The sequence below is a fragment of the Rutilus rutilus genome (genome assembly GCF_951802725.1).
Source record: "Rutilus rutilus genome assembly, chromosome: 17".
NCBI classification, from domain to species: Eukaryota; Metazoa; Chordata; class Actinopteri; order Cypriniformes; family Leuciscidae; genus Rutilus; species Rutilus rutilus.
This window is the reverse complement of record NC_140230.1, coordinates 29448042-29460928: the sequence shown is the minus strand read 5'-3', so window position 1 is coordinate 29460928 and position 12887 is coordinate 29448042. Positions and strand designations below refer to the sequence as shown.

At 35.5% G+C, this 12887-nt stretch overlaps 2 protein-coding genes across 3 annotated transcripts; both read left to right on the top strand.

The window, feature by feature from the left end:
* Positions 1 to 189: 189 nt before the first annotated feature.
* On the top strand, positions 190 to 5111 carry LOC311306825 (IgGFc-binding protein). The gene is made up of 4 exons (XM_084435405.1): positions 190 to 565; positions 1374 to 1441; positions 1533 to 2717; positions 3778 to 5111. Exons 2-4 carry the CDS (start codon positions 1402 to 1404, stop codon positions 4236 to 4238), a joined length of 1686 nt encoding a protein of 561 aa, XP_084291531.1. The 5' UTR covers positions 190 to 565; positions 1374 to 1401; the 3' UTR covers positions 4239 to 5111.
* Positions 5112 to 6720: 1609 nt separating this feature from the next.
* LOC311306718 (IgGFc-binding protein) lies at positions 6721 to 10939 on the top strand. Of its 2 annotated transcripts, XM_084435261.1 has the most exons (4): positions 6841 to 6933; positions 7818 to 7966; positions 8065 to 9011; positions 10447 to 10939. In XM_084435261.1, exons 2-4 carry the CDS (start codon positions 7836 to 7838, stop codon positions 10899 to 10901), a joined length of 1533 nt encoding a protein of 510 aa, XP_084291387.1. In that variant the 5' UTR covers positions 6841 to 6933; positions 7818 to 7835; the 3' UTR covers positions 10902 to 10939. The 2 variants fall into 2 exon arrangements, with proteins under 2 accessions (XP_084291386.1, XP_084291387.1); XM_084435260.1 differs by having other exon boundaries at positions 6721 to 6933; positions 7818 to 9011.
* The last annotated feature ends 1948 nt before the right edge of the window (positions 10940 to 12887 follow it).

The window sequence follows — 12887 nt, the reverse complement described above, 5'->3', positions numbered from 1 at the left end:
AGCTGTCTTCTAAAATATCTATCTATCTATCTATGGCATGAATCATCACCCTCTTGCTGTGCAAAACACATTGTGTATTGCAGTTGCAGTTACACCCCTGATCTAAGAGATATGACAGGCCGCATCTTGTTTTGTTTTAGAGAAATGTGAAGTGACAAATTAATGCATCACTCTAGCTTGTTTCTGATTGGAGAAAAATGACACAATTTCCCCCTGTTGCAACTGTCCCCGGTCTCCCCTACAACAACGTTAGCACATTTAGGATAAGTTGGCAAGTTTGTGAACTGTGACTTTCAGAATCAGAACAACACTGTGATGTTTTAAAGAACATGTGAAATCAACAGATTGTGCGGCTGCAGTTCTCTGCTTTTCATTATCAAAGTTGAAAACGAAAATGGCTGCCTCATGTAGCCTAATATGTTTATCTTCTATTAGGCAGTTTGAGGCCGTTTATGCAAAGCAGTTAAAAGAGCATGCATTTTGAATGACAAATATGCTTTGCTATAAATGAAACACGACACGGATGCGATTCGGTTCAGTGAGAAGGTTGTGATACGCTGATCAGGTAAGAATATCTATGAGAAGCTTACTGATAGATAGATTTTAGGGCTGTATAATGGTCATAAGGCCCATTAAGAAAGACAACGTCCTGTGGAATGTGTACTTTTGGGGGGTTGTACATTAATAAAACTGGTAAGAATTGTAGAAAATAACTGTGAAGTAGAAACAGCAACATGATGCTTTAGTATTTTTGTGATATTATGATTGGGTTAGGGTTAATAGGCAACTGTTTGCCTATTTTATAATGAAGGATTTTGCAGTAGGATATTTATTAGTTCATTCTCATTCATGAAATTGCTTCTTCATGAATCTTGAAAAAAAAATTGTATAACTAAAAGAAAATCTAACGACAATATTTTTATTTGTCTGCTTAAAATGACCAGTGACTTGTAGTGCTTTATGCATCAAGTGTTGACATCTGCGCAAGTTAATGGTCTGTCGACTGTCTGCGCTTTGTACATTCCATTAGATTAATTACATAATTTAAAACAAATAAAGAGAGCAATTTGAATAAATCCTTTTAAGTTACATTTTAAAATAACATCATATATTTAACTGACATAGTGATGGCAATTTAAAGTTGATAGTTTAAGTTGAGTAAATGCAGAAAAAATAATCATTCAAAACGTTGCCTTCATTTTTCCTATTTCTAAGAACAACTTATTTTTTTACAATGTAGCAAATAGTTATATATGCTGAAAACAAGTGCACCTTTAAGTCTTACATCATTGATTGATGACGTTACAAAGCAAGCAGTGTAAAATTATATTGCAAAGTCACAATACCGAGACATGGGTCACATGCTCTTTCAGATCACTGACTAAAATCAGGACCGAAGTCATGCTGACTATTCTTCTGATCACGGCAATGCTTGGCCAAGGTAAGCGGTGTGTCATTTTATCCTCTTGAAGCCTAATAAAAGGCATGTTCATTTGACATGTTCCTGATATTAATAACTCTTGATTTGACAGGCCAGTCATGGGACAGCCTTGGGGTAAAGTTCATCACAGCATTTCCAGAGAACATAGCCTTTTACTATCCAGTTAATCCAGTGAATGCTCTCAATATCACCGCTGTCCGTGCCGACACCGTTGTGACAGTCTCCATCTCAGATAGTACCTGGACATACCAGGACACACTGCCAGCAGGAAAGCCTGTAACTGTGACCCTGCCACTAGGTATTGAGGAATACAGTTTCGTTCAAACTCTTCAGACCGTCAAAATCAGCAGCACGGAGAGCATCGTGGTGCAGTCGATCAGTCAGCGAGGAGATAGTGTCCAAACTAATGTCGTTCAGCCTATGAAAAATCTCGGTACGTTTTATTCCATCCCCGCACTGAATTACAGCAAGATGATAAATACTTTCTTTCAGTCGACAAGAAATATAAGCAAGAGATACAGCTCCTACAGGCTGGTCATTATCAATGGAGAAGATATGAGTAATTTAATCACAATTGTAAAAAAGCCTAGAAACATTATTTCCATTCTTGATCCGTACGCCGTACTTCAGCTCCAAACCGACGGGACAGAAATTGCAGTTAATTCTGATTATAAAGTTGCTGTGATGTTGACCCATCCATGTGAAGAGATTCCAGAATGCAGATGCAGCATGGTGGTGAACCAACTTTATCCCGACACTCTGTGGGATAGCAGGTTCGCTGTACCCGGAATACTGAACGTTTGGCTACATCTGACGTCCTCGACGAATATCAATGCCAGTGGCGGGAATATACAATCGGGTACTTTTGAAGCCTATTCCTCAAAACTCCTGTCTCTCCCATCTTTGGAGTTAGGATCTCAGTTCATCAACACTTCTGATCCAGCTTCCCTCAGGCTTGTCAGTCCAGGCTTCATCACTGAACCGATCCCACTATCCAGGTTCTCTGCGTGCTACCTAGTGGTGCCTGTCAACTTGGCAAGTGCGAAGGCCTTAGTTATAGCAGAAACGGAATACAGGGATAGTGTGTATGTAGATGGTGATTTGCTTTCATCCACTAAATGGAGCACTATCAGCGATTCAGAGTACTCGTCTGTATTAGTGTCTCTTAATGACACGCATATCATTTGGCATCCGTCCACAAAAATTGCCGTGTACGTGTTTGAGAGGAGCACAACTCTGTATGGAGGCCCAGCTATATCTTTAAGCGCAAACCCAGGTAAGAAACCTATTTATTGATGGGTACGCTCATTATTGTTATTTTTGTATTGCGTATTGTATTCTTCTAACATCAACACAAAGTATGAAATGCTTTAAAGGTTAAAAAAATGAAAATTCTGTCATTACTTTCCCTCAAGTCCATATATGTTGTTTTGGACCCCATTGACTTTCATTGCAAGGGCAAAAACAGTTCTTAAAAATATATTTCTGTTGTCTTCCACAGAAGAAAATCATATAGGTTTGGAATAAAATGAAGGCAAGTAAATAATGACAGAATTTTCATTTTTGGGTGAACTGTCCCTTTAAGTATGTTGAAATGGGGCTAGTTGTCACACTACTGCTATGTCTAACGTTAGGTTAGTTCACCCAAAAATGAAAAGATATCTTAATTTGTGTTCCGAAGATAAACTTAAGTCTTACGGGGTTGGAACAACATGAGGGTGAGTAATTACTGACAGAATTTTCATTTTTGGTTGAACTACCCTTTAAGTCAGTTTCTATATAGACACACATCTTGTTATTTTTTAACTATTATTGCACAGGGAAAAAAAAAGATACAGTTAACTTAACACATGTTGACCCAAGCCTCCCATTATTAATACATTTTTCAGCAAAATTTAAACAATTCGTGAAACAACAAATATGTATATGGTAACATACAAAAAAATCAAACATTGTTTTTCTCACAGAAATTTTAAATGATAAAATATAAAATTATAAAATTAAAATTATAATACTATTTATAAACTGTTTATACACCTTTGTCCTAACTAAGAGCAAAGTAAAAAATCTGCCATAGTTAACACTTGGAACACATGTGGTTTTATTCTGTATACAATATGATGATATTTGAATCTGGAGAGGTCAAATCACAGAAATTATACTAATTTATGACAGTTTTGAATAAAGTATTTGAAACCAACTTGCAAAAGCACTAACTAAAGAAAATGGATTTTTGTCTTTAAACCTTTTAGTTACTGAGTGTGACAACTAGCCTATGCTAAGCCTGTACTGCTTACGTACTTACAAACATGAGTGTTGTGCTTGTCTGCATCTAGACCCTGTTGGCTGTGGAGTGATCCCTCCTAAGTTCGACATCATCTTAACACCTCAAACCTGGCCTGAATCCCATCAACACTGTATGCTCATAGGTGACGAGCTTTTCAGTCCGAGCAATAATGCGGCGCAAATGGAGATGGTCGACATTCTGAATAGTGAAGGTTTAAATGAGAGGCTCTGGATCGGACTGCGCCGTAGTCTGCTCACATTAGAGTGGTATCGGCAGAAGGGTAAGGAAGTTCACGATATGACATACACGCAGTGGGGAACCGAGGAGCCACGTGCTGCTGTGCAGGGCATGTGCGCTTCAGTATTCCCAAATTCAAGCACGGGTTTCCATTGGGAAAGTGTGCCCTGCTGTGCTCAGTTGAAGTCTATCTGCTACACAAGTACTCAATACTTTCTTCTGGATTTACCCTCAAATGAGAACGCCAATAATTCTAGTAGTAATGCTAAATGAGATGTATAGTAAAAACTGGCCAGCACAAAAAATTACAAAATATTTAAGGAACAAATCAGTGACATCTGAGGATAACATTTTTGTTTCTTTATATTTTACAATTCATGGCATTAAATGCCATATTGTTAATATACAAACCTACTTAAACTTCCAAAATAGTTATATTTTATGCTAGTAAATAGAACAGATTAAAGATGCTAGATCACATATAGGTAGACATGTAGTTGTTTGGTCACAAATACCTCCTGGAAGTTCCCATTGCCTTTATGACCATGAATATTGTATGTATAGATATTATGTACAATGTTCACACTTTATCTATTGGAACTTGGATTTATATGTAGTTATCAGCACTTTGTATTTATAGATGTATACTTTAAAAAAAAAGACAAATTCAAGAAAAATTCACAGATTTCAAGGTACAAAGTCGACATGAAACATAAGTTATGATAGTCTTTTGTTCCCAAATGTAAGTGAAATGGCTTCTCTAATAAGACAAAAATGTAGGGCGGGGCTTGATTTTGTCCATGGGGAATTGATTGGATGGTTGTGGTTTGCTATTGCCGTGATCTCATGTGAGTGACAGGTTGCCCCGCCCTCACGTCAGTACACATCATCAGAGAAGAGATGACACTGCAAAGAGGGAGGGGAAGTTATTTTGACAAAAGATTACATGAATTTTAAGAAATGATGTGTGCACGGAAGTCATTTATAATAAATACGGCAATATTCAATTTAAAAACAAGAATTGTAAATTGATTTCATGGTGACTTTAAAAACCATTTCCACATTGCATCATCATGTTTGTATGTCATATTTGTATACATGTCTAGGAAGTTGTAGTATTTCAATAAACATAAGCATTCAGACCTCAAACCTAGTGCATGCATCATTTAGCCTTTAATGGCATTGAGAAACTGAGTGATGACAGCATGTGTTATATGACAAATAGCTCTATGTCAGCACCTCATTATGCAAACTAATGTGGCGACACTAAATGTGTTTTGAATGTTAAGGCGAGACACGGCAGGCAAAAACATCGATTTTTCATGCAGTGGTCAGTTTTGAGATTTTGGCCGAGTTTACTCCTTCAATATGTATTCTTTCAAGCTGCTATAAAGAAAACGCTGAAAATATACATTACGATGTTTATTTTATTACATTTTGTTTACTTGCGGCAGTAAGTTTCTCCCGAATTTACCAGGAAGTTAGTATTCCAACGCGACATGCCGAGCTCCGTCTGTTCACTGAAGTCTGTCATGTCCGGGATCGTTGTAAAGCTCTGAGTCTCCCGCACAACGCTATGTAACCCAAATATGGGCATTTCCTTTCTATCAGTAACCAATCGTGAATGTCCAAAGGGGGATTTAAAGCTAACGACGAAATCTCATTTAGAACTATTAAATCTTTAACTGCCATTTTCGCAAAATTATTTTTTTGCGTTTTTTGTCATTCTCCAGTAGAAACATCTCAGCCTATGTAGCACCTGTGTACACCAAACTTTCCAGTTATACACTTAGCAGTATTCTGAAGATCTGTTCAGAGGGATTTGTTAATAAATCATTCCTGGCCTGATTTATGTGACATTTTAATAAAAAAAAAAATGGTGAAAATCGATATTTTAAGGCTATGGACAGTATATTTTGATTTCCTAGTTAATGAAAGCATATATCCTGAAATCCCTCTGAACATCTTTTTCCATCTTGTGTGTAATCAAAATGAAAAAATAATTTTGCTTCTGGCTTTATCATATTTTCAGATATATCTACTGAAAAAATATGCAAAATTGCACATATTTAATGAGATAATACCTAATTTGCATAATTAAACATACAAATTTCAAAAACTTGTAAAACATTTTTTTTATGAACTTGTGTAAGTAATGAACTGAGGAAGTTTCATGGTGATATCTATTATTTAAAAATTTTACCCTATTCACCTGTAGTGTCTCGCCTTAAATGTGCCTGTGTTGCTGGATAAACACACCAATGAAGATTATTTTGCTCAGAGAGTGGAAGAACTGAGGCCTTGAAGCATCAGGTAAGACTTGTTGATATATGACATAACAGAATGTTAGATAGTAATACTGAACTACATAGGCATGCTTATGAACTTTCTGTCTGTATTGCAATCATACATTTAAGAACAGTTTGAATCAAGAAGTTTTTCATTAAGATTCAGTTTGAATCGTTAAATTATGTCAACATGTTTATACATTGCTTTAACTCATCAAAATATGTTAGCCAATTTTCAACTTTGTCAAAAGTTATTCAAGATTGAATTCATTTTTTTAAGTTAATGTAATTTTAGCTGTAGCTTTTTTTTTTTTACAGTGCACTTTTATATAACTCAAAGCTTTTCATCAATGTAACGTCTACATTACAGAGTTTTATTCAGTATAAATTCAATATAAGTCAAATATGTTATTTAATATGACTGGTTCAACCTGATTTTTAAGGTCAGTTCAGGTAGAAATATGTCCTTAAAGTAAGCTGCACAGCTTCTACAGTGTTCATCTTTCTATTTTAATCTAGTTTTGTTATTTCACATTTTGTGTAATTAACTCTCATCATTATTTTTCCTCTTGATTGTCAGATTTGTCCGATATAACACCAGTAGCTGCTCAGATCAGCTGAGAACCACGGAGTAACGGTGATGCTGTCTCATCTTCTCTTCATGTCACTGGTTTGCCAGGGTAAATAATCTCTCACATTTTTACACATTTATGTTCAAAGTAGGACGAATAAGTAGTACTACATTAACACTTCAGCATACTAATGTATGTGTTACTATTAATATGTAATAAACAAGATTAACTAATATTTAAGTAATATTACATTTAGGACTGAGATAGTTCCTCATTAGGTAATAAATGAGATTTGCATCAGTAAGAACTAATAACTAACTATGACATATTATAAAGAATGACTAATTAATTACTAGTCTGAGATGTGAGCAATAGTCTTTTTTAATCTCAATGTGGTCGTAAAATGCATCACTAAATACTCAAGTGTTACTAGTCACTCTTCAAGAACTACTAGTGATCTTTTTTACTTTAAAATAATGGTCCAGATTACTAGTAGTGACTAGGTGATGCATTTTATGACTATATTCAGTGTAAAAAAGATGATTGATTACGTCTCAGACACACAATAATGTTGTGATTTGTAATTCATTGGTAATTCTTTATCATTTGTCAGAATTAGTTGAAGTTGAAGTGAGTTGAATCTCATTCAGCAATTATTGATTACCTAATAAGGAACTATCTTAGTCCTAAATTTGATATTACTTACTGATTAAGCTTGTTTCCATATTAGTTAATATGGAAATTAGTTAGTTATTAGAACCATCAATGCCAATAGAGAACCTTTATTTTTAAGAGTGTGTAATTAGATGGTCATTAAGAAGATAGCCAGGTCTTCACCATGTTTGAGTTTATTTTGCTATTAAACCATCTGACAGTACATTCTCCTACTTGTAATATGGCTGATTAACAAATAAGGAAATTGTAATTGTGGGAATGTTATATCATCTATACTCTGTATAAAAATAATGAACTCTAAACTGACGATTTGACAGGGCTGTCAGTGGAGAGCTATGGAAAGGACTTCATCACGGCATTCCCGGAGAACATTGCCAACTACCATCCACAAGAGTCCTCCAACACGCTCCAAATTACTGCTTTCTACAGCGACACCACCGTCTCGATCACCATCAACTACACAAACGTATATAATGAAAAGCTACAATCTGGGCAGACTAAAGTTGTACATTTTCCCAAGTATGTCGAGCAATATCGGTTCACACGCTCCTTTTATTCCGTCAGAATCAGTAGCAGCAAATTGATCGTGGTTCTTTGGATCAGTCAGCGAGGCGAGAGCGTGCAGTCTAATTTCGTTCAACCTGTAAAGAATCTCGGAAAGCTGTATTCAATCCCCTTCATCAATTACAATCAGATGCTGGCATCCTTGTACAACACAGAGGAACTGTTCGCTCTGGACAACTGGAGATGCATCATTATCAATGCTGGGAACATCATGAACGTCATCTCCATCCAAACAGTTGGCATGAATGCTCAACAAGCCTTTAACGTTACGCTCAGCCCGTACGAACTTTACCAGTTCCAAACCAACGGGTCAGATATTAAAGTGTACTCTAGGAACACCGTGGCTGTGCTGTTGACCCGTCCGTGCGCTGAAACTACCCGGTGTGATTGCAACATGGTGATGAACCACGTTCTCCCCGAAAATCTGTGGGGTCGGACTTTTGTTGTGCCGTCGGTGAATAACCTGAATTCAACTTGGCTGCAAGTGACATCCACAACGAATGTCATGCTCAGAAGTCAGAATATAATGATTCTAGCCTCAAATTCTTCAGATCTAATTACCTTCCCGTACCTCAAAAGTGGACCTCAGCTCATCACTGCATCAAACTATGTGTCCATCAGGCTTATCAGTCCAGGCGTCGTCTTAGAACTCATGCCAGAGAGCATGTTTGCTGCCTGTTACCTGCTGCAGATGAACTCAACAGGAGCTGAGGCCTTGATCATAGCTGAAACAGCCAGTAGAGGTGATGTGTATGTAGACGCCGATTTGCTTTCATCCACCGATTGGAAAACCGTTGCCGATTCAAACTACTCTTCGGTATCAGTGTCGCTTAGTGGCACGCATATCATCTGGCATCCAGCCTCCAGGATCGGAGTGTACATGTTTGAGAGAATGGAGAGTGGAATTCCTTACGGAGGCCCAGCTGTGATCTTAAATGATGATCCAGGTAAAGTGATACCTTTCTTATTCTAGAGTGAATGTGATCATGACTTTGACTGATTAGAGTCAACATGAAATGGTTTTTTTTTTTACAACCTATTTGACTTCTGAAATGTTACGTAATTCTGAAGAAAAAAATTGTACACTCTCAGGAAAAAAAGGTACAAAAGCTGTCGCTGGGACAGTATCCTTCAAAAGGGTTCTAATATGTACCATTTAGGTACTAATATGTACACTTTTGGTACCAATATGTACCTTTGAGGGACTATTATGCACTCTTTAGGTACAAAGGTGTACCTTTTGAAAAGGTACCGCCACAGTGACAGCTTTTGTACCTTCTTTCTGAGAGTGTACGGCAGAATTTAATTTAATTTAATTTATCAAATCAGGAATTGGTTTGTGATTGGATCGCTTTAGTGATCAGCAAAACCTGGATGCTATCATCTGGATGTTTGAATGACACGTGACATGAAACTGGATTCAGACACAATATGTTTTATATATATTTATTTATTTACAATGCACTGTATAATTAAACTACTTTTATACACAACCGTGCAAAAGTTTGGGGTTAGTAAGATTTTTATTTTTGAACTAAATCAATACTTTTATTCAGCAAGGATGCATTAAATTGATCAAAAGGGACTTTTAAACGTTTTATTTAAATAAGCATCCTGAAAACAAAATGTATCATGGTTTACACAAAAATATTAAGCAGCATAACTGTTTTCAACATCGATAATAATAATAAGAAATGTTTCTTGAGCAGCAAATCAGCATATTAAAATGATTTCTGAAGGATCATGTGACACTGAAGACTGGAGAAAATGCTGAAAGTTCAGCTTTGCCTTCACAGGAGTAGATTACATTTTCAAATAGAAGACAGTTATTTTAAATATATTTTGTATCAATAATATTTCACAATTTTACGTTTTTACTGTATTTAATCAAATGGCCTTCCTGTAGCTCAAACAGTAGCGCGTTGGCGGTAATGGGTTTCGATTCCCAGGGAAAGCAAGAACTGATAAGAATGTAAATGTGTACCTTGAAATGCAATATAAGTTGCTTTGGATAAAAGCGTCTGCCAAATGCATAAATGTAAATGTAAATAAATGCACCCTTGGTGAGCATAATAAAGTTCTTTTAAAAACATTAAAAAAAAACCCCAGAAATTTTTAGAGCTTGACAGTAAAAATCAGTCTTTCATCACATAGAAAATATAATCAGATAATCTTCAAACAAACAAACAAAATGTGTTCCTATTGTTTTCTTATGTAAGTGCATCACACATTTTCCTATCTATGCACAGATGAATAAAGCAAAATTGAGGTTTACAGTAATTGACTAATATATCATCCTACTTGAAGTTACATTAAAGTATGAATGAAATCAAAATTCCCAGTGATTACTGAAACCGTCACTGTATGTTTGAATGCACATAGATCGTGATGGCTGTATGGCAGATCCTGCACTATATAACAGCACTACTGAAGTCATGACGTGGCCCGAGTCCCATGAGTACTGCTTAAATGCAACTTTACAGCTGAGCACACCAAGCAGCGCAAGGGCCCAAATGGAGATGACCAGGTTTCTGCAAAAAGACGGCGGTCCCATGTACTGGATCGGGCTGCGGCGCAGTCTGCTCACATTAGAGTGGTACTGGAAGAACGGCAATAACAGCGAATACAGCGTGAACTACACGAAGTGGGCCGATGGGCATCGAGAGAACCCCTGGAAATCTTTGTGCGCTTCTGTGGCGCAGGACGCCAACAGTGATTTCTCCTGGAAGAGTGTGCCCTGTTGCTCTAAGATGAGGCCCGTCTGCTACAAAAAGGCCCTATACTTCAGTGATTTGACCTTTGATAAACTAGATAATCATTTTTACATCGTTAACTAAAAGGTCTGTCCTTTATATCCATATTGTTTTCTTTTTATTTGAATTCAATGACAAAAATTTAATCATGATATAATGACTAATTTAATTTCTCAATTATATAAAACCTTTTACTATTACATGTCTGTTAATTTATGTATTTTTTTGTTGTTTTTATGCATAATATAAAGCCATTTAAATATGTGGCTCTTTTGAAAACGCAATAAAATATGTTATTGTCCATGATAGTTAATGAAATATTTTATGGCTTACACTGTTATCTCACAAACTGAATAGGCTCTCAAGCTGGACAACCGTAAAAACTGTTGTAATGTCAGATGTAATGTAGGGTGATCTAAAGTGCAATTAGTTAAGGTGAATACAAGTATATGTCATACGTTCACAATGCTCTTGAAAAGGGCCACTCCTTCAAGCCTGTTTGGCTTGTGGTGCATTTTGGGTATGTTTACCCAGTGACAGATTGCCATCGCCTCCATGCTGCAATGTCATCTAGACAAATCTAGGGTTCTTAAACACAGACACCCAAAATAGGGATAATTGCATTTTATTGAATCATAAATGTGGTTTATAAAATCCAAAAGGGCACAGACTTTATATAATGAAAAAAATAAAACATTTCTTGCTCACTATAATTGCTACAAGAATTTGCTTGTCTAAATGTCACCATAGTTTTAAACCAGCATAGACCATTCTATTTAATATTAAAAGTATCTGTTACAAAATTTATGTTGTTACTACATATATAAAATACAAAATATAAACTCTCTAGCGAGTGTTTTTGTACCTCATAACAGCGATTGGTTAATCTGATCTGATAAATCCTTTTTGGTCCTGCTTTTGTTAGATAGTTTTTTTTATTTCTGTATGTACAGTGTATATATATATGTGTATATATATATATATATATATATATATATATATATATATATATATACATACATACATACATACATACATATACACACACACATATACTGTATATATATATACAGTGTATATATATAAAATGTATGTATATATATTTATATATATATATATACAGCATATATACAGTGTTTATATATGTATGTACATATAGTTATATAAGTTAGTTTGTGTAACTAATTTACAAATTCAATTGTTTTCAATAAATTCATTTTTAATTCATAATTTGTGTCTTCCCCTTTATTGTGTTCTACCCCTGTGGGACGTAATGTATTTTTTTAGTATTTGTCATTTATCAGTGTAGCCATAATCCAAGTTTACATTCTAAAATGTTTTTATCTAATGTATATGTTTATCATAGATGTGAATTGTTAACATCACGTGAGTGAACTTGTGCCGTACAGTGTTGTTTTTATCAGTAGTGCCACATTTGCCTGTGTCTATGCTGTAAACAACCGTGGCGAAACGATTGTAATAACAATTGGAAACATGTTTTTAAATGCTCTTGAGCAAATCTGGTGGATGTACAGTATGGCATTTTAGGAATTTAGTAGCATGATTTTGCATTGTGAAGGTCATTATGTCAAATTAAGCATGTATAAGTAAATTGCGTAGCCAGGATCCTATGCAAATCTGAGAGAAAAACAAGCATTTTGAAAGTCAAATGTGTTTTAACTAAAATAAGGGCAAAGAGGTGATTCTTAGAGAGGAGAACAGTGCTGACCAAGACATCTGGTAAGAGTTTTTGCTGTAATTGAGTTTCTGCAAAGAAAACCTTAAGACATATAAGACAACTTTTTTTGTTGTTTCATTGTCTTTTACCTGGATGATATTAGATTGTTTTTACTTTTTTGACAATCTATGGATTTTAGAATTTTTTGTCATCAGTTTGTTCTAATTAGTTGCTTTGTGATGGGATTCTGTGTTGCATGTATTTAAAAACCTTCAATACATTAATGTGTGCCAAAACATATTTTACAATCAATTTTTGTTATTCTTCTTAGCTTTTGTCTTTTCTTCCAGCAAGTTAACGCCATAATCATGCTTGTTGTTCTGCTGATCGCA